The sequence below is a fragment of the Platichthys flesus genome, chromosome 5 (genome assembly GCF_949316205.1).
Source record: "Platichthys flesus chromosome 5, fPlaFle2.1, whole genome shotgun sequence".
Lineage (NCBI taxonomy): Eukaryota > Metazoa > Chordata > Actinopteri > Pleuronectiformes > Pleuronectidae > Platichthys > Platichthys flesus.
In genome coordinates this window covers 27151099-27172238 of record NC_084949.1, presented here as the reverse complement: position 1 = coordinate 27172238, position 21140 = coordinate 27151099, and the positions used below count along the sequence as shown (strand labels likewise).

The 21140-nt window shown below is 46.3% G+C and overlaps 2 protein-coding genes and 1 long non-coding RNA gene across 5 annotated transcripts in view; 2 read left to right on the top strand and 1 right to left on the bottom strand.

Moving 5' to 3' along the window:
• The window catches only part of LOC133954141 (uncharacterized), a 5597-nt gene extending 2949 nt beyond the window's left edge, over positions 1-2648 (bottom strand). The window contains exons 1-2 of the long non-coding RNA XR_009920752.1: positions 2496-2648; positions 579-653 (exon numbers count right to left, since the gene is read on the bottom strand). This is a non-coding gene — a long non-coding RNA (uncharacterized LOC133954141). The remainder of the gene's footprint in view (positions 1-578; positions 654-2495) is intronic.
• A 3943-nt stretch (positions 2649-6591) lies between these two features.
• On the top strand, positions 6592-10086 carry LOC133954102 (rho-related GTP-binding protein RhoU-like). Of its 2 annotated transcripts, XM_062388400.1 has the most exons (4): positions 6593-7188; positions 7416-7474; positions 7599-7628; positions 8772-10086. In XM_062388400.1, exons 1-4 carry the CDS (start codon positions 6915-6917, stop codon positions 9258-9260), a joined length of 852 nt encoding a protein of 283 aa, XP_062244384.1. In that variant the 5' UTR covers positions 6593-6914; the 3' UTR covers positions 9261-10086. The 2 variants fall into 2 exon arrangements, with proteins under 2 accessions (XP_062244385.1, XP_062244384.1); XM_062388401.1 differs by lacking the exon at positions 7599-7628 and having other exon boundaries at positions 6592-7188.
• Positions 10087-12817: 2731 nt separating this feature from the next.
• Positions 12818-20873, top strand: LOC133954002 (NACHT, LRR and PYD domains-containing protein 12-like). Of its 2 annotated transcripts, XM_062388241.1 has the most exons (9): positions 12818-12897; positions 13393-13578; positions 13679-13798; positions 14255-14457; positions 14689-16495; positions 17324-17497; positions 18036-18209; positions 18588-18761; positions 20052-20873. In XM_062388241.1, the coding sequence occupies exons 2-9, from the start codon at positions 13535-13537 to the stop codon at positions 20077-20079; spliced, it is 2724 nt and encodes a 907-aa protein (XP_062244225.1). In that variant the 5' UTR covers positions 12818-12897; positions 13393-13534; the 3' UTR covers positions 20080-20873. The 2 variants fall into 2 exon arrangements, with proteins under 2 accessions (XP_062244225.1, XP_062244226.1); XM_062388242.1 differs by lacking the exon at positions 18588-18761.
• Positions 20874-21140: the final 267 nt, after the last annotated feature.

The window sequence follows — 21140 nt, the reverse complement described above, 5'->3', positions numbered from 1 at the left end:
AGGAGCTGCAGGGTTAAACAAACTCAGCAAAACTCAATCAATATCCACTTTAATTATGGGATTATTACAGATTCCTGTAGGAGGGAACCTGTTAATGAGGTGAAAGGTGACTCATTCTTATCATAGGATTCATATAGAGATCTAATAAGTCAAATTAGACCAATCAGGGCTCCTCAGTAACTATAGTTTTTTATTATTTAATTACAATTTATCTGTAAATGAAATAGATTTTAACAGTTGAAGCTGTTTCAGGAAAGCAGAGAATATCCTCTGGCAGCCGGGTGTGGCTTCTTTCATGACTCTGGACAATCCAGGATGACTTTTCACAAAACATAAACATTTTTTGGCCTCAAAAATATATCAAATAACAACTTGGACTTGTTAATAACTTTGTTCCATCCTCCACGGTGCCGGGAAATGAGTCTGAGGTCAAATCCAAACTATTAAATTAATTTATATTCTGCCCTGGATGCTCCTGACGTCCCAGAAGTTTGGAAACGCTACAGATCCCAGGGCAGCGTTTTAATCTGGACGGTCAGAAACGTTAAACGTTTGGAAATGAAGACGTAGAAACTCACAGCCTCTTGCTGATTGGATCTTTTCGGTCCCGGCGCAGCCTTCTCTGATTCGTCAGGCTCCTGTCACGTGACCTCCTTGTGGAAGAAAAGCAGCATTAGCCTCCGTTACCAGGGCAGAACAATAACTAATCCAAATAAGTGATGTGAAGTGAACAATTGACAGAGTGTCTTCAGCTCTAGGTCATGGTGGATGGAGATGTGGGGTTAGCAGCTCTGTGAACGTGGAGACAGATTGTCCTTTGGGACGTAGTTTGTGGGTTTTGGACGTTTCGGGACGAACCAGAAACCAAACCAGCAGATTATGAATCACATTATTAAACTTTACTGATTCGGGTGCAACGGCTCATTTCTCCCTCTGAACTCGAGCTTAATCACCAGAATGAATGATGAGGGAGTAAATGGAGGACGTCCACCTCCCGTCCCCTCCCCTCTCTCTCTCTCTCCCTCTAACTCTCCCTCTCTATCTCTACAACCATGAGCATCTGCCCAGAAATGAACAGATGTAGGCACCTGCGTCGTGGGCCCACATATGCGCACATGTCCCCCTCCCAAAACCCCTTTTCACCCTTCCATGGGACCCAGGGCGGACCACAATGGGGACAGATCAGGGATGCAGTAACCAAATACTGCCTATCCCCCCAGGACACTTGCTCTGTTAGAGGCATTGTCACCGGTTATATCAAGTGGCTGCACCAAACAATCTGCTGTACGACTGCTCATTTCAGACATAACAATAATTCAGAGGGACGGAGGGAGGGGGGGGGGGGGGGGGTGGGGGGGTGGACAGAGGTGGCTGCCTGGATAATTTCTATGGCACCGATATGAAGTGGTGGGTGTTTTAAACAAGTGGACTCAGCTTTTTCTTGCAGTTGGGATTGGATTGAATTGAATCCATCTCTGGATAAGTGGCCGTTGGGCTGGTTGAGGGCCCGGGGGGGGCGGCAGGTGCTAGCTGGGGTGGGAGGATGAAAGAGAGGCTTGTCGGAGCAGGGTGGGTACGAGACCAGGTTACACATAAAAAACCCTTGTTTTTGTTCGAGGACAGAGGTCCGACAGCCCGACGGTACAGCAGCGGTGGATAATGGCTCTGTAATCCCCCCCCCCCCGTCCCCCTGTCCCCGTCCCTGTCTCTCAGCTGCTGCTGCAGGACAACGGAGAATCCACACGCACCTGTTGTCATCCCCCTATTGTGTCCAGCTAGCGTTAGCGTGCTACACCTCAGGAATGCTCCCCGTCCAGAGGCCGGCCCGATCGTCCCTGGAGGGAGCTCAGCCACGTTGGGATGAGGGGAGGGTGTCAGGAGTGTGTGTGTGTGTGTGTGTGTGTGTGTGTGTGGAGGAGCTGGAGGGGGGGGCACTGGAACCAGCAGGGAAGCTTTAGAGGACAAGGAAAGGGAGGGGAGGTGGAGGTGGGAGGAGAGGGAGGGTGCGTTCCTCCAAAGCCAGTGTCCTCTCGCCTCCTCTCCAGGGGCCTGTCCAGAGAGCCCTGTCCTAAATCACTGGCCCCAGGGGTAAGGCTCTCCATTGTGAGGAGATGGCCCCTGCAAGCTGGGCCGCCAGCTGCCACTGCTGCAGCGTCATGCCCCCCCCCCCCCTCCTTCCCCCACACACACACACTCGTTCACCTCCTCCCAGTGTCCCCTCCACTTTCAGCACCATGACAATGCTCCCTGCGGCCAGGGCCACAGGCCAGCAGAGCATTAAAAAGGACTTGGAGGAGCCGCTTGAGAAAGGCCGCGGCGGAGCAACACCTTTTTTGGACGAACATTAATGATGACAAACCCGGAGCAGGGTTACGGTGCGTGACACGGTAACCCTGACGAGTCCCCCCCCCCCCCCCCCCCCCCACCGGCCCCTCGACGGCAGATGAAACAGATAAAGACAGATCGTAATTTCAGTTTGATGGTTTGTAGCTTACCGCAGTTTGCTGGGGAGAAGTTTGGAGTCGAGACTCGTGGCCTCTCGTTGAGTCAACGTTGTGAAGTCCGATCTTTCCTCTGAGTTTCTCTGAGATAACAGATTGTAATAGTTTTTCTTTCAGACCTCAGATAGTTTTCTGTCCTTTACAGCTCGGAATTTAGCCTTTGGACTCAGACAATAAAAAAGGTTATAATCTTTAATCATAGTTCTTATCAAGTAGGAGTTGTATTCATATGATTAACTCTGTGGCGTCCACCCCGTCTGTTCAGGTGTGTTCTCATAGCTGCATTGTTCCATGGAAATTACCACAAATCAAATTTATGGATTCAGACGGGGGACGATTCAAAAGGCATTAGATCACAGATTCTTTCAAACTCTCCTGGAGACTTGAATCTACTCTCGTTAAGAAAAGAGATTCTCCATGTTGGAGTTTTCATGATGGGAATTGTAAACAGTTAATTAGAGACGGGGTCAGAACTTCCTCCTGTCAGAGACTAAGTTCAATCAGGGACAACAGGAACATCCAGGCGAGGGGCGGAGCCTGTAGAGCAGCAGGAGGCGGAGCCTGTAGAGCAGCAGGAGGCCGGACATGACGTTTAAACTCGGCTCTGGAAAGATCAGTGTTGTTGTTTACAGCTCGTCCACACCGGCTTCGGCCCTCATCACCAGAAGATCTGGAATCTCCTCGTCTCTCCAAGTGGACGTCTTCGTCTTCTACGTGTCCAGCTCCTCTTCTTCATCCTGAGATGTTTGTGTTCTTCCAGATTCACGTCTGTCACGTGTTAGAAACCTCATCAACACGTCCGCTCGCTTGCACTCGAACTGTCTGGACATTCTCCTGCTGTTTTCTCACAGGGGCTCCAAAGTTCTTGTTAGTATAAAGGTTTACTATCAAAACTCAAACTCCACCTTGATACGACAGACGTGGCGTCTTTCACCGTCACGTGTCGACTCCACCGTGCAGCTGCCTCCAGATGTTCAGTGGAGTGAAAGAGTTCTAAAGTCAGAGTAACAGAAGATCCTTGAATCCAAATCATGCAGTTTAATGTTTGTTGTGCTTTTTTAAAAAGTCATCCACCACCACCACAGCTCTGTTTGAGGACTTCTCATCCACTGCTGAGGGAGGCGTTCTCCATTGTGCAGCTTCTAATGATGATTGTAATGATGGCTTGTCCATCTTTGATAAGAAACAGCACGCCCCTCATTAAAGGGCCCGGGGCCCCGGTTCTCATGGCTGCCGGTCCTCTCCTGGAGTCGGACAGCAGGCGAGGGGAGGCGAGACGACACCCGCGGCACACGCCTGTTGACCGAGCCACAAAGCAAAAGCGTGTGACACTCGCCCCACCCCCCGCGCTCCCATTGTCCTCCCCATGAGTCCCACAGACAAGACCAATCCTGTTACCCCCCCCCCCACCAAAACCACAACACACACTCGTAACGCTGCCCAACACACACACACACACACACACACACATACACACACACACACACACACACACACACACACACAAACCCCTTCATCCTTTCCCTCTCACCCTCACTATCAATTTTACCAATCAGCTGATCTCTCTCTTTCTCACACATGCACCAGGAGTTGCCTCACCCCCTTCTCCTCTCACCCTCACCCCACCTCCTGCATCACCTCCCCCCCCCCTCCACCATCAGCTGCTCTGTAATGTTGAAATCCATCATTGTGTGTAAAGAGGGTGCTCATGCACGCTGCACAGCCATTACCATACACACACACTTAGTGGGGTGTCTTTTTTAGGAGGAGGGTTTGTGGGGGTGGGTTGGGGGGGGGCTGATTGGTCCAGGATGTTTGGGGTGAGGTGGGGTGGGGGTGGGCGGGGGTAATTCACTGATTCACATGCAGACAGTATTTCTTGGTCGTGCTGACTGAGGGTGTAGCAGGTGGGTGGGGTCTGGGTTTGCAGGGATGCTGCATGGTGGTGCTGATGGTCGTGGGATGGAGGAGAGAAGAAGAGGGGGAGGGAGGGGGAGGCACGGGGCGATGGGGAGGAAGGGGGGGGGCTGCAGCGGCTGCTGGGGTCAGGCCTGTGTGTCCTGGGAAAGTTGGGTTCTCCATTTAAATCTGCACATGTTGCGGCCTTCTGGTGGCTGCGTGAATGCGCACGGTGACAGATGGCCCCGGCCCATAACTATAGAGGCCGAGCAGCCCGGTCCCCAGAGGGAGAGGGAGAGAGGGAGAGAGAGAGGGAGAGGGAGAGAGAGAGGAAGAGAGAGGGAGAGAGAGAGAGGGTGCAGGGGAAGAAGAGGAGAAGGTAGCGCTCAGCTGATCGCATCAAAAAGAGTGATGAGGGAAACAGGAAGGGCAGAGGGGTGGAGGAAGGGGATGACAGTGTGTGTGTGTGTGTGTGTGTGTGTGTGTGTGTGTGTGTGTGTGTGTGTGTGTGTGTGTGTGTGTGCGTGTTATAAGGGTAAGGGTGGGTCCTTAATCCCAAACTCTAAATTGAGTTAATGTATTTGCCTGGTCTGCAAACTCCAAAAGGAGGCCCAGGGTCCCCAAAGATTCTGATTAGGTGTCTAGTTTATCAGATGTTGGGGAAGGAGGGGGGGGGGGGGGGTTGTGTGTCTGTTTGTACATGAATAGAATAGCAGCTTTGTGTGTGTGTGTGTGTGTGTGTGTGTGTGTTGACAGGGTTATGGGTATCTGGGTCCTGTGCCAGCTTCATGGTGCAGGCCTGCCCGATGTCTCCATTCACAGAGCTGGTGGGTGTCTGTTGTTCTTCCCCTGACTCTTGGTTAATCCTGTTAAGCAGCGATGTCGGCGCCTGGTTAAAGATGATTTTTGGCAGGTTTTCACCGTCGCGGAGCCAAGTGACGCTTTGCTGTGACACGTCTGTCTTCGTGAGGAGCGGAGACATTCTCCGAAAAAGGTTTGATTTCCTCTTCCGTCAAATGTAAACACATGAAGCTGGTTAAAGGGCCAGTTCACCCGAATCCTACAATAATATCATGCATCTGTGGAGATCATGGACTGCAAGTAAAGATGGACGAATCATCTCCACTTCCAGAAATGAAGCCCAAACAATCCCGGTTTCAAACGCCATCTTGCACCAGTGACCTCACTCGGAGCCAGAGTCCGTCTCAGCTCAATAACTGATTAACTAACTAAAACCAAACTGATCAGAAACACTTGAACAAACATCAGTGTGATGACAACGACCTGAAACGACAGAAACATCTTTGACAAACATTTATTTAACGTGTATTTTTGTTTGCTTGGTCCATGTCCCACCTACTAACATGGAGGAGGCGCAGTTTAAGGCCTATACCAGTGTGCGTATGTATGTTTACACACCCAGTCACTGATGTCCAGTGCATGGCAACACATTGTGCCTCACACACACACACACACACACACACACACACACACACACTTGCTGTCTTGTCATGTTGTCTCTGCAGACGAGAGGAAACACCACAGAGGCATTTTGTGATGAGTTCTTCTTTCTCTTCATCTGACGAGAGAATAAAACATTACTTTAATATATCAGGACACTTTAGGTTTTAATAAAGAATCAATCACAATCTGCTAAAGAGAAAGTGTGGCCTTCACGTTTGAGAGTTACATTCCAGTCATTCTGTCACATCATTATCAAGATCTTTATTCTTTAAAGGATCTCAAGAAATGATGATTCATCCAACCTGCTTCTTCAGCCCCTGACTGGCTTCCACCACCAGGGGGCGTCACTCCACCAGATCAGCTCTCCAGGTGGAGGTGAGAGCCTGGGGGGGGGGGGGGGGGGGGGGATTGATTGGATGTTACAGGACAGAAGTAGAATCAGAAAAAAGACACTGAACTGTTGTCTGAACTATATTAGAACTAATTTATTCAGCAGCTGCAGATTCTGTCCATGTTTTATGATCAGATATAATTTACAGGACAAATAGAGTCAGCTGCTCTCACTTCCTTTGATGATACAACATGAACTTTAAACAGTTTGTTGTTTTGAAAACTCTTGAGCATGTGAATGTTTCACTTCCATGTTGTAATTGGCCTTCCAGATGGAGCCCTGCTGCATGCGGCCTGTGGGATAAAGTCTCCTGAGCTTAGTTGACTTCAGCTGAAAGCTCTGGAGCTTCATATGGCGCAGGGCGCGCTAAGCCTCTTAGGCATCACCCGCAGCAGATGCAGGGAGAATGCCAATCAGCGGCTCCTGCTGAGCGCACACCCCGGCGGCTGTGCCAGTGTGCTCCTCAGAGCTGCGCCACCACGCTTCTCATGGACCGAGTGATGTTTGTGGCGCTGGAGATGGTTTTTATTTTGCGGTAAACAACCTGCGAGTGGGACAGAAACACGTGATCAGTGGATGGAGCTCGCCGGGAGTCTCCTGCGGCTCTGAGGCGTCACACGACCTGAGACAGATCCTCTCCAGCTCAGGGAGAGTGAGCCATGCTGCCGCAGGATGTCGGGAGGCCGCAGAAGCCGCGCCGCGTGTCCGAGCCGGTGTGCGGGGGAGACGGTCCTCCGGTCCCGCCTCGGCGCTTCAAGAACCGCGACTTCCCGCTGTGCGCGCGGCGCCGGCGCTCCGGCTCCGCACCTGAGCGCAAGGTGAACTGCGTGCTGGTCGGGGACGGAGCCGTGGGCAAGACCAGCCTCATCGTGAGCTACACCACCAACGGATACCCGACAGACTATGTTCCCACCGCGTTTGACAACTTCACAGGTAGATATGTAATCTGTGCGGCTGAGCTTGAGCTTTACGCACAGGTTTTTACGCACAGGTTTTACGCACCAGCCTTAAACGTGAATCTTGTCTGTACATCAACCACATGCGATGTTTTACAGTGGTTGTGCACGTGTCTATGTTTCATCTCATTGATAAACTGGTGCAGCTCATGTTACTCTAGGAGAAAAAGCTCCAACGCGCTCAGTGAACTGTGTTTTTCCCAGTGATGGTCGTGGTCGACGAGAAACCAGTGAGGCTGCAGCTCTGTGACATGGCCGGACAGGTGAGCGGTTTGAATTTCCTCCCTCACACTCAGAGGAACATTTAATATGTGACTCTACAACAGGTGCGTGTGTTTATAGCCTGAGACTCTTCATCTTCTTCATCACTCTGCTCTGTCATGATAGAAATGGGGGCTGGTCGAAGGATCAATCAATGTAAGTCACTAATGGGTCCTTCACCTAAACGTGTGTAGTTGTTTGTGTGTGTCGCCCCCTGCAGACAGCTTGTAGTCTGAGAGGAGACCCTGTAGTTTAAGTTCTTCGTGGCCCGGTAAACAGCGCCCCCTGCAGGAATAAAGTGAGTTGGTATTGCCCCCTCTGTCACTTTGTGCTCCATCGCCCCCTTCTGGTTCATCCCCCTTCCCGCCTCGTTTCACATGAGACTGAGCTGCACAACTAGAATGTGAACTTTTCAAACCTAAACAGGAAACAACAGAATTCACCCAGTTTGTCTTTTGCCTGATGAAGTTAAAGCATCAGTCCTGTTACTCTGCCTGATCCAAATACTTTTTAATCCCTGAATTCTTATATAAGCATAATCAGTCATATACAATCTTAAATAAATATTTCTTTGGTTGATTTAGTGAAAACAGAATCAAAAGGCAGTTTAATACCAGAGTAAGAATTTGAGTGGTTTTGTTGTTGTTCCGAAATTGACCTTTAAAATGTTCCTGAAAAAGAAGAGAAGAATATTTGAACTTGGCCTCTGAGTTGAAGATTTGAATCTAGGTTCATATTCTCTTTCCATTTTGCCACATAACTCCTGAAACTGTGAAACAGTTAATATTAACATCCAGAGCCGATTAGCACAATCTTACATGTGAGAACAGAGTTAATCAGTTCAGCTTTGCAGGTAAACTGGTGCAAATCAGTCCAACCTGATCTGGATGGACTCTGAACTAAATCTAGTTTATTTTCTATTTGTGAAAACAGTAAATAGACCAAATAAATCCAGGTAGAATAAAATTAATTGAACTCAAATATCCACGTCTGGATTAGATTCAAAGTTAGAGACCAAACACTGGTTGAAAAATGAACCTGCTGTTGAAATCCATAACCTTGTTTATTCGCCAATGAACATAATCCCCATAAACAAGTTTCCCTTCGGTTTGACTCCTGATTAAAACCTCAGCTTCCCTCCATTTCAGGAAACAAGAGAAACAACATGAAACTGTATATTTCTGACAAGTCTTTCAAGATGCACACGTTAGTTATTTCAGGGGATTTGTTCAAGAAACACAGACTCCATCTTTCTAGTGTCTGAGTTGAGTGACCTCTCTGTCTCTTGACCTCATGAAGGACGAGCTGGAGCGTCTCCGGCCTCTTTGCTACAGGAACGCAGACGTCTTCCTGCTCTGCTACAGCGTGGTGCGGCCCTGCTCCTTCCGCAACCTGATGGACAGATGGGTCCCTGAGATCCGTCAGCACTGTCCCGGCGCCCCCCTGGTCCTGGTCGGAACCCAGCTGGACCTGAAGGAGGACGTCCAGGTGCTGATCCAGTTGGCACAGAACCAGCAGCGGCCGGTGGACACCGAGGAGGGCCAGCGGCTCGCCCAGGAGCTCGGGGCCGTGAGCTTTGCCGAGTGCTCGGCGCTGACCCAGAAGAACCTGAAGGATGCGTTTGATTCGGCCATCTTGGCCAGTATCCAGCAGTCGGACAGTAGCAGCGTCCAGCAGCAGAGGACGACTCTGAGAAGGAAGACACCAGACAAGATCAAGAGTGTGTCAGAGACCTGGTGGAGGAAGATGAACTGTCTGATGGGAGAGCAGAGCTGTGACTTCCAGTGAACAAGTCCCACCCCAGGGTCAGGGGATGCTTGTTTCAACCTGCTGGGTGTCAGGGTGGGTGGGGTTTAAATGCAAAGGTTCCACTGAGGAGAAACTAGCTGCATCCAGGGACACGAGACACTGAGGGACAGGATGTCTCCTCCTCTGCTGCGTCGAGGATTTCCCTCTTTTCGTCCCATCTTTACTTAAACGTCTGCTGCTCTGTGGCCTCCAGCAGAGACGTGTGGTCACTGATCCACTAGAAACCCAGTCAGGACAGTGAGATGTTCAACCAGACACCAGTCAAACCAGTGCTTCCATAGAGCAGAAAGTTAATACACTCTACATTTACCTTTTAAAATGTTCTGAGAATAGAAAAGAACAAATTTAAATGTGGCCTCTTTGTGGTGAATTATGCCAATTAGACAAACCAGAGCTTTAAAAGTGCAGAGTATAAATATGCTTCTGTATGTGTGGGTTCCTGTGGGCAGAATTATATTTGATATAATATTCATATAGGAGGATCCTTATTTGTGCTAATCTTTCTTCAAACTTACCTGATTCCTTCTGAACTCAGCCTGGTGCTGTTAACCCCGCCCGTCTGAGGCACACAGCCGGTTAAAACAAACACCACAAACGTTCCCGGACCCAGGTTGGATCGATGCAGCGACTCGGACTCGGATCAAACCATTTTTTGACTCGTATTTATTTTGTTTTTCACTTGTTTTAAACCCCCAATGCGACCAGTACTTTGTAGAGTATTTATCTATTTATTGAATATTATTATTATTATCCTTGCCATCACTGATCATGGGAGAATGTTCAGAAGCCTTGATTAAAGTTTATAACAATGAGAAGGTATGTGTTGTCTCTTGTGTGAGTGTGTGTGTGAGTGTGTGTGTGAGTGTGTGAGTGTGTGAGTGTGTTAGTCTGTGAGTGTGTTAGTCTGGGAGTGTGTGAGTGTGTGAGTGTGTTAGTCTGTGAGTGTGTTAGTCTGTGAGTGTGTGAGTGTGTGAGTGTGTGTCCACCCGAGTCTGAACAGGAGCTGCTGCAGCGTTAATGAGGATCAAGGTCTTGATTGTCTCATCCGGTTTCTGATCCTTCCTGACGCGTCCTGACCCAGTGACTCCGCAGCATCACACAGGTTCACATGCAGAAATAAATCTTGACCTTGATAGAATTCCATGCATTCAGAGGAAAAGCCTCCGAGTGAAGGAAACGAGAGATGGAGTGACTTTGCTGGAGCTCTGGGATTCAAGGTGGGACGGTGGAGGCTCCTCTAATGGGAGCAGACAGGACCACCTGGCCCGGATTACCTCAGCATATGGAGCCTGATTCTTTCTCCTCGGAGGTGTCACACCTTCAAGAGCCAGAGAAGAAGATTCCTCCTCCTTCAGAGATTTATCCAGATCCTCGGTGCCACCGCAAAGAAAGTTACAAACTGGTTTCTCCCACTCTGAGCTGCACAGCTTCATTTGAGACTCCTCCTCCGAATCAGAATCTATTTTCTCTTCAGATTATAAAGTTGCATGAGGCCAAATCTCAAAATACATCATTGAGACCAAATGAAAAGAAAGTTTAAAAACTTTCAGGTAAAATAAAAGGGGTAAAAAAGAGAAGAATAAAATCAGTAGAAGGATGAGAAGGGAAGGGATGAATCTATAAAAACATTAAAAATAAAATGAACAAGATAAAATCTTAGAAAATAAGTAGATAGAACTATAAAATAATAAAGTAAAGATAGAATAAAATACAGCAAAAAGAAATAATGAATTGAGTGTTTTTCACTTGAATAAAAGGAGTTGTTCAGATGAAGCTCCATTAATAAAAATAAGCTTTGTGATATTCAGGCATCAAACAGATCTCATGTTTCTTTTCTTTATATCATGTGCTTCTTGTTCTCTGAGGTTTCCAGCAGCAGTTTGTGCAGAAACACGTCAGGAGAAGTTAGACCTGATGTAACCTGACCTACATTTCACCAGCTGACACGGGAGCAGCTGGAGAGATTTACCAGGGGAGGTTTCCTCAGCCTCTGAGGGATCATTTAGATTTTACACAGCAGGGTGGAGTCGAGCTGTTTGAATACAAATGAGAAACGAACAAACAATACAAATGTCCATAAAGATAAATTTGTTCTTTTCACACTTTGGACTGAACAGGATAAAAAATCAGAGAATTACAAATTGTTATTAAATGGTTTGACTGTATGTGGTTCCTGCTGACTGGAAGACCTCTGGGATAATATATATATATATATAAAAATGTATGTTTTTATACAATATTCACCTTGAAACTTGAAATTAAATAAAATAGAATTAATGAATAAATAATATAGTGAATAATATTAGTTATAATAAAACAATAATAATGATGATAATCAGAAAAATTATCTCCCTCCCTCCCTCTCTCTCTCTCCTCCCCCCGCCTCTCTCTCTCTCTCTCTCTCTCTCTCTCTCTCTCTCTCTCCTCCCCCCCGCCTCTCTCTCTCTCTCTCTCTCTCTCCGAATAATGCTCCCAATGATGTCTCTTTTGGGAATCGTCTTCTACCCAAGGCCCTTCAGGTGGGATGAAATAATCTCTCAGTTTTTGTGGAAGCTCCTTTGTCTTTCCTATGATGCACATCACCTTGACTACCTTTATTATATCTTAACAAAATATACTGTTACACACAAATACCACATCGTGCATTTTCTGTGTTGATTTTCTGTTATGTGCATCTTATCAGTTCTGCCATGTAACTAATAATTATTATTCATGACGATGTATATTTAAGAATTCTATTTTCTATGGTTTTCTTCCTTCATGTGTTAGAGTTTAGTATTTTGTGTTTATATTTAAACGAGTGTTTCTTACATGTCAAATAAATCCAATGAAAAGATGAGAAAGGCTTTGGTCAAGTTTCTGTGAAATAGAATTTTCACTCACATCAGTTTTATTTCTTGTTTTCATAGAAAGTAGTTTCTATGGTGGAATTCCAGTTCATCCAGTTTAGACTTGATGGGAAAACCATGCTGTCTGCAACTAGGTACTCTGGCTCTTTGCTGACACCTTGTGGTCAAACACTGTTACTGTTGGGATGCAAATCTCAGCAGTTATTGAAATACACAACGGTCAAATGATGCAACACAATGCAGCTGTATTTCTCTAGATCTATAAACCACACTGTGACTGGACTGTATGAATGTGACCTGACGTGGCAGAGTTCTGCAGATGGAGTCACACATTCAGCTCCAACACCAAATACGACAACCTTCAACTCACAGGAGGAAACATGGGTTTGAGCTCAGGCTTCATTTGATGGAGTTGGGCCGTTTGGGAGTTTTCCACATTTTAACAAACTATTGACGGATCAGACCGATCTCAAGGAAACACGTCTTCATCGAGTTCACATGATGTTGTTACAGTTAATAACAATAATTATAATGAATGTATATACATTATTATTGTTAGTATTAACGTCTGTAATACAAGCGCGCACACACACACACACACACACACACACACACACACACACACACACACACACACACACAGAGAGACAGAGTCATGTGATTTCCAGTAATTGCAGTGAGGGGGAGGAGCCTCCAGTGAAAGTGAAAGTGTTCAGACTCGTTCTAACTTCAAGGAGCAGACGGAGGAGACGTGAAGTCTGAGGCTGGTGAGTGTTCAGCTACATTTATATTATTCATTCATATTATTTTACAGTCAGTGTTTTTCACTGGATCCAGAGACAGATGTGAGCAGCAGGTCTGGATCAAAGAGCCTTCAAAGGACTAATTAACAGAGTTAACTCAAAGCTTCACTTTTTATCTTCATCTGTTCATCAAGTGTTTAATAACACAACTTGTTTTTCACCATCATACGTTACAGTCACCTGTGTGTGTGTGTGTCTTTTTGTGTGTGTGTGTGTGTGTGTGTGTGTGTGTGTGTGTCCTTGCTGGGAATTTTTGGGTGCGTTTCTTGAACTTGTTTGTCCTGATTCCTGTGAGCTCAGGAAAACAGGAAGTGACGCTATTTGCTTACAGTAGTACGTCGAGAGAGAGAGAGAGAGAGAGACTCTTGTCCTTTACCTGAAGTATTTTACTTTTAATGTAACTACAGCCTTCCTGAGGATTCTGGTGTGATCACTGTATTTCCTTGTATATGTACTCAGATAAACATTGAAACTGGTGTGAAAGATCATTTCAATGTGTTCTGCTGTAAACTGAGCGCAGAACCAGAGGAAATAGACCAGACCTTGAATATCTAGAAGAGCAGCGTGGCCTGAACCACAACTGAGCCGCAGCCGGTGCAACATGGACGAGGACACTTCAGAGCAAGTTGGACCCTCACACACAAAGTAAGAGACCTGCTACAAACATGTGAAGCTCCAAACTGAATCCTCACAGAATGAACCAGTGAATGATGAGTTCTGAATAAAAACATGTTTGTGTTTGCAGAGGTCAGGACCACAGACTGAGAGCAGAGTCTCCAGGGTCCAGCTGTCTGTCTCTGAAGAGTGACTGGTCCAAAGGATTTCCTCTAGACTTCAGTAATGAATCTGGACCCTCACCCACAGAGTAAGAGACTGTTTCTACTGGGACCTGCTCTGAAGAGGATCTAGTTTCCTCTAGTGTTGCCCCTGCATTAGGACACAGCTTCATTGAAGTTGGTGACTAATCTCTCAGAATCACTCAAAGAGCTCAGACCTCCACCAAGAACCAACACGCTCCTTATGAAACCACTTTGAAATCCACTAGAGACTCATTTTGATTTGGATCTGCACCAAATTCCACACGCTGGTAAACATCTGTCCTCTGAACATGTCTGTGAAAGAGGACCCCCCCCCCCCCCCCCCCCAATCTGGTTCACAGACCACAACCTTCCACCAAGTTTACTGGTAATCTGTATTTTTTATAATCCCACTAACGAACCAACCAACACACAAACATACTGGGTGAAAACAAAACCTCCTTGACAGAAGTGATGACAACCTGTGACTGTGACATGTGAGTTATCAGGACATGTCTTCACAGGGAGAGGAAGAGGAGTCATGTTTCTGAGGAGGAGCAGTCGTCCTGCTGTGCTTCGTGTCAGGACGTCCTAAAGGATCCAGTCTCCACCAGCTGTGGACACTGGTTCTGCAGACAGTGCATCACCTCATACTGGGACCAGTCTGGTTCTTCAGGAGACTCCTCCTGTCCCCAGTGTGGACAAAGATCCAGAACAGGAGCTGGAGGTCAGACAGCCGGTCAGAGCAGCACTGTACATGTGTCTGCTGATGTCTTCACTTCTGACAACAGCACATGTGGTTTTATTTTGTTCCTTCATACAGCATCAACATTTAACATCGTTAGAAAAGCACAAAGTTAAAAAGCTTTTATTTTCTGTAGTTTTTCTGTTTCTGATGAAAACAATCAGCAGATTCTCAGATTCTCTGTCTCTCACATTGTTTCTTGTCTTTCAGCAGATCGTGGTCTGCAGGAGGTTTCAGATGAACATAAGCTCAGTGTGAGGAGGAGATGTGAACATGTGACTGAAGGAACTGATGAAACAGGAAGTAGAACCCTCCTCAACAGGATCTACACTGAGCTCTACATCACAGCGGGACAGAGTGAAGAGGTTAATACTCAACATGAGGTGTGGCAGCTTGAGACGACTTCCAAGAAGAAGATCCTCCAGGACACTCCCATCAAGGTCCACGACATCTTTAAATCCTCCACTGACCAGCAGAGCAGCATCAGAGTCGTCCTGACCAACGGCGTCGCTGGCGTTGGAAAAACCTTCTCGGTGCAGAAGTTCACTCTGGACTGGGCAGAGGGTTTAGAGAACCAGGATGTGGGTCTGCTGGCTGTGCTTTCGTTCAGGGAGCTGAACCTGGTGAAGGACCAGCAGCACAGTCTTCTGACGCTGCTCCATGTTTTCCATCCAGCGTTACAGAAGCTCACAGCAGAGACGCTCGCTGTCTGTAAACCTTTGTTCATCTTTGACGGCCTGGATGAAAGCAGACCTTCTCTGGACTTCAACCACAGGGAGCTTGTGTCTGAGGTCACACAGAGGTCATCAGTCAACGTGCTGCTGACAAACCTCATCCGGGGGAATCTGCTTCCCTCGGCTCTCGTCTGGATAACCTCCAGACCTGCGGCGGCCAATCAGATCCCTCCTGCATGTGTCCACAGGGTCACAGAAGTACGAGGCTTCACTGAGGCCCAGAAGGAGGAGTACTTCAGGAGGAGATTCAGTGATGAAGAGCTCTGCAGCAGAATCATCTCACACATCAAGACGTCCAGGAGCCTCCACATCATGTGTCAAATCCCAGTCTTCTGCTGGATCAGCGCTACAGTTCTGGAGCACATGTTGACCACAGACCAGAGAGGAGAGCTGCCCAAGACCCTGACTGACCTGTACTCACACTTCCTGCTGGTTCAGACAAAGAGGAAGAACAACAAGTACGGTGAGGGACATGAGACGACTCCACAGCAGCTGACGGAGGCTGACAGGGACGTTCTCCTGAAGCTGGGGAGGCTGGCGTTTAGACATCTGGAGGAAGGAAACATCATGTTCTACCAAGAAGACCTGGAGCAGTGTGATCTTAATGTCCCAGAGGCCTCAGTGTACTCAGGAGTTTGTACTGAGATCTTCAGAAGAGAGTGTGTGATCTTCCAGAAATCAGTCTACTGCTTTGTTCATCTGAGCGTTCAGGAGTTTCTGGCTGCAGTCTACATGTTCCACTGTTACACCGAGAGGAACACAGAAGTACTCAACAACTTCTTGGGACCATTTGAGAAATATGGGAACACAGACAGTACCTTCTCCCTGGATGACCTCCTGAAGAGAACCATGGAGAAATCCCTCACCAGTACAAATGGTCATCTGGACCTGTTTGTTCGCTTCCTTCACGGCCTCAGTCTGGAGTCCAACCAGAGAGTCTTAGGAGGCCTGCTGGGTCGGACAGAGAACAATCCAGATATCTTCCAGATAGTCATCAACAACCTGAAGAAGATGGACAGTGGTAACAGTTCTCCTGACAGAAGCATCAACATCTTCCACTGTCTGACTGAGATGAACGACCACTCAGTTCATCAGCAGATGAAACAGTTCCTGACGTCAGAGAACAGATCAAAGGAGAAACTCTCTGAGATCCACTGCTCAGCTCTGGCCTACATGCTGCAGATGTCAGAGGAGGTTCTGGATGAGTTGGACCTAGAGAAGTTCAGAACATCAGTCCAGGGTCGACAGAGACTGATCTCAGCTGTGAGGAACTGCAGGAAGGCCCGGTGAGTCCAGACATGATCAATAACATGTTCAATCAGTGAAGATGAGTCGTTCTTCAAATACACTCAGTGTGTGTGTGAGTGTGTGAGTGTGTGTGTGTGTGTGTGTGTGTGTGTGTGTGTCTCATTTTTCTCATGTACATATGAGAACAACTAGATCAGATGTGGAGAGTGAAATCCAATGTGATCACTGTGCTGGAGTTTGAGGGTTCAGACATACGACCATGTGGTGTCCAAGGGAGATTATTGTATATACTTTGTGTATATATATATATATATATACACACAGTATATATATATATATATATATATATATATATATATATATATATATTTTTGTGATCAAACAGAGTGAGGAGACGATCACTGACGGTTCTTTGAAACTGAAGAAACAAGAAATATAGTTTATTCTTCTCTCTTGTCAAACCAGAGTTCCCACTCTGCGTTTGTCCTCCACCACCAACCAGTGCAGTGTCCGTCCCTCACAATAACATGAGGTCACTGTGACCTTTGACCTTTGACCACTGAAATCAAATCAGTTTCTCTTTGAGTCAAAATGTGAAGAAATCCCCTGAAGACAGACTTGAGATATTATGTTCAAGAGGCCATGAACCTGTTTTTTGACCTTGACCTTTGACCTCTGACCACCTGAGTCTAATGAGTTCCTCTGTTAGTCTGAATGAACTCTTGAACCAAATATGAAAGGATTCTCTTGAGGAGTTTTTAACAAAGAGGGGATTTACCAGGGTGAGGGTCACATGATCACGTTTTGTATGAATGTTGTGTTTTCTGATTTAATTCTCAAAGATTTGATATTTTCTTTAATTACAGACTCTGTGCTTGTGGACTCCCAGAGACTCACTGTGAAGTTGTGGCCTCAGCTCTGAAGTCTGACCCCTCACATCTGAGAGAACTGGATCTGAGCTACAACGATATGCAGGACTCAGGAGTGAAGCTGCTGTGTTCTGGACTGGAGAGTCCAAACTGTCGACTGGAGACTCTGAGGTCCTTAAATCCTTCTTCACTTTTCAGACTTTCTTTCTTATTGGGTCATTATTTATTTAAATTGTCTCAGTTCTGCTCTGCTCACTGTCCCTCAGTCATCTGTCACTCACCCAGCCTGTCAGTCACGTCCACCTCATCAAGTCCATTCACCTGCACTCACCTGCTCCTGATCACTGAGAAAGTGTCAGTAAATAACATGTGGACTGAGGCCGAGCACTCGTCCTCCTCAGGTTTTCAAAATAAGACACATTCTTATTGAAACACGTTGGACAGTTGATATAAGTATAGAAACAAACAGGAAGTGACATCAGGAGCCATCCCTACTTTAAACAGTGTTTAATTACACAAACCTGCTCAGTGACCAACACACAGAGAAGAAGCTGATGAATGAAACAATGGTCCAACATGTCTGATCTGATATTTATCTTCAGGTCACTGACTGAACTGAGGTCAGCAGCATGTTGAGAGTCTGTGTTGACATGATGACGATCCACAACAACAGGAGGACACATTCTAATATTCATATTTCTTTATCCAGGTTGTATAACTGCAGACTGACAGAGATCAGCTGTTCTTCTCTGGCTTCAGCTCTGAGGTCAAACCCCTCTCATCTGAGAGAACTGGATCTGAGCTTCAACTACCTGCAGGACTCAGGAGTGAAGGAGCTGTGTGGTTTTCTACAGAGTCCAACCTGTCGACTGGAGACTCTGAGGTCAGATCACTGACTGACTTTTGTCGATCTCATATCTATAAAAAAGCATTTATATCCAATTGATCTCATTTCATTCTAATTTAACATCATTCTTCTTCATACATAACTTGAATCCATTAATTAATTAATCTGAGACATTTTCAGTATTCAGCTACTTGTTAAACACTGAGTTTAGTTCTGGATTTCCTAAACTGATCTGCAGGACAGAGACCGGGTCCAAATAATCTACTTGTACTGAATCAGGACTCGTTTTTAGTCCAACATGTCTGATTTCATATTTATCTTCCATGTTATGAGTCTGTGCTGACATGAATATGTGTCTGTTATTTTTCCCACATGAACTCATTAATTTACAGTTAAGTTTTATTCTTTATCCAGGTTCGAGAGCTGCTGTCTGACAGAGATCAGCTGTTCTTCTCTGGCTTCAGCTCTGAGGTCAAACCCCTCTCATCTGAGAGAACTGGATCTGAGCTTCAACAACCTTCAGGACTCAGGAGTGAAGGAGCTGCTTGATCTACAGCAGAGTCCAACCTGTCGACTGGAGACTCTGTGGTCAGTAGATGGTTGAAGTCAGTCCACGCTGCTTTCATCAGTATTTTACTAAACACAGTCAGTATCACAGATCCAGGGTCTGTGCTACCAAGCAGGATTTGTGGTTATCAGGTTAACTTCAGGTTTAGTTTTTTCAGTTCTACGAAGCTCGTCGACTTCTTAACCAGGTAAATCACCATGGTAACTTCTGATGAACAGCTAACCTGCTCCAGGTTAAGTTGGAGATCAACCCGTATAGAAGCTCCGCCCACTGACCACAGTGACTCTACACTGTTGTGTGGTGCACACTCTCCTTAAAGGGACGGATAAGGGAAGTTTAAATCAACGTCTGGTTGGTTCAGTTGATCTCTAACTCACCCAGAACATCTCAATGTCTCCAGACTCATCCTGTCACCAAAACACCAGATGACCTCAGTGAGACAGTGAGACAGTGTGTGTTATCAGAGTCAGTGTGTGTCCACAGAGTCATTGAGACAGTATTTGTTTTCAGAGTCAGTGAGACAGTGTGTGTCTTCAGAGTCAGTGAGACAGTGTGTCTCCTCAGAGACAGTGAGGCAGGTTGTGTCCTCCGAATCAGTGAGACATTGTGTGTCGTTAAAGACAGTTTGTGTCCTCAGAGACAGTGAGACAGTGTATGTCTTCTTGTCTTCCACTCGTCTTGTTAGTAAACAACAGATTCAGATCTCGTGGCCTCGAGTTATTTATCTCATTCACACGTTATTATGTCGTGGTCACGTAATATATTTCTACCAGATGCCACCAGGGGGCGCTGTAACTTACACAAGCTGGACCACAGCAGAAAGCCTCACACGAGGGACAGAGACGGTGTCGTCTTCATCTGATCTGAGACAGTTTGTCCTCTCACTTCATCAGTGAAGAACTGATCAGGTGGATCTTTGTCACAGCTCTGAGATCAGTGGGACTGAAGCCTCTCCTCATCACATGGTAACCAGGAGCTCTTTATACAGAGCAGAACCTCTGCTGAGGTCCATCTGTCTCCTCTGGTCCCAGTTTGTCAGAAGCAGATGTTCATCAACACACAGTGAAACATGGCTTCACCTGTAACAGCAGTAAATCCACCTCTCAGGTGTCCACTCTGCACTTTGACATGCAGAGGACACACACTGAGCTCTTAGCGTGTTCATTCCAACACGTGAACATGAGAGGAAGCTGCTCCACCTCTGAACAGGACTGAAGTCCCTGCTGCTCTTTCTACTGGATGAGCTGCATCACTGACTCACAGCTGATGAAGTGAGTCTCTGTGACACTGATGTCTTCTTCTCTCAACAGGTGGAGGTGGAGGTCTGACTGGAGGTGAGTGTGAAGAGGACAGTGTGTGTGGACGGAGGCTGAGCTGTGTCCTGAGGATCCAGAGGCTGAAGCAGCAGCAGCTTGTGTGTAGTCTCCAATCTACACAACCCCTAATCTGCATGTGTTTGTGAGATGAAGCCGGAGCACCTGGAGAAAACACGGGGAGAACATGCAGACTCCACACAGGAAGACCCCATCTGAACCGGATTCAAACCAGCAACCTTCCTGCCCCGATTTTGTTTATTCACATGAAGAATGTGTTTATTGAAATGACACAACACAAGCAGAATATATAAACCCTCTACAAAGAGTCACATACAGTGTGTTTAAGTTTGTCTTTATTATTGTCCACCTTTGTCCCTCAGTGTGTCTCCATGTGTGTAGAACCACATTCTGTGTATATGTTTGTTTATGATCTTAAAGTTCCTGGATTCACGTCACAAATTGATTTAGTTCAACACAAAGTTCAACACGTTGAAATCACTTTGAGTTTAAAATCAGAGTTTTGTCTTTGACACAAAAGATCAAAACTCTGGACTTAAAAATGGGACGTTTTCATTTCTGCATCAGGTGCAGAGCGGTGGTGGCTTTTCTACTTTTGACCCAAAGGTGGCGCTGCAGTATAACAGCAGCACATCCCAGTCAAAGCCTTTATATTCAGTCTATGAGTCAAACACATGGATCATTTCCTCTGTGACAAACCAGATGTAACGAGAAGAAAAACATCTCAGAGAAAAGTTCTGTTTCTACTTGTCTCTGCTTTAATGCTCAATAAACATCCTTCCACCGACTTCACTGGAATCATGACTCAGCTTTTCTTTCCTCTTCAAACAAACTGGTGGAAACATCTCGTCCTTGGTGCAGGTAAAAGAACAAAATCACCAGTTTGACATAATGGAAACCACCAGAAGAAAAGTGAATTGAGACATTAACAGAATGAAGAAGAGTTGATGAAGAGCAGAGCATCTTTAAGTCTCTGAGGAAACTGTTTAATAAACATTTTACCATATTTAATAGACAACTGACCCGAGGACGTTTTATACAAACGTAGATGAAGATTCTAGTTGT

Bases quoted from the DNA above. Each gene is read 5' to 3' on its own strand.
- LOC133954102 (XM_062388400.1), top strand. From the start codon at position 6,915: ATGCTGCCGCAGGATGTCGGGAGGCCGCAGAAGCCGCGCCGCGTGTCC. The intron at 7,189-7,415 runs GTAGATATGTAA...TGTTTTTCCCAG, and splicing joins CGCGTTTGACAACTTCACAG to TGATGGTCGTGGTCGACGAG. The intron at 7,629-8,771 runs GTAAGTCACTAA...GACCTCATGAAG, and splicing joins TGGTCGAAGGATCAATCAAT to GACGAGCTGGAGCGTCTCCG.
- LOC133954002 (XM_062388241.1), top strand. From the start codon at position 13,535: ATGGACGAGGACACTTCAGAGCAAGTTGGACCCTCACACACAAA. The intron at 14,458-14,688 runs GTCAGACAGCCG...GTCTTTCAGCAG, and splicing joins ATCCAGAACAGGAGCTGGAG to ATCGTGGTCTGCAGGAGGTT. The intron at 18,762-20,051 runs GTCAGTAGATGG...TTCTCTCAACAG, and splicing joins TGTCGACTGGAGACTCTGTG to GTGGAGGTGGAGGTCTGACT.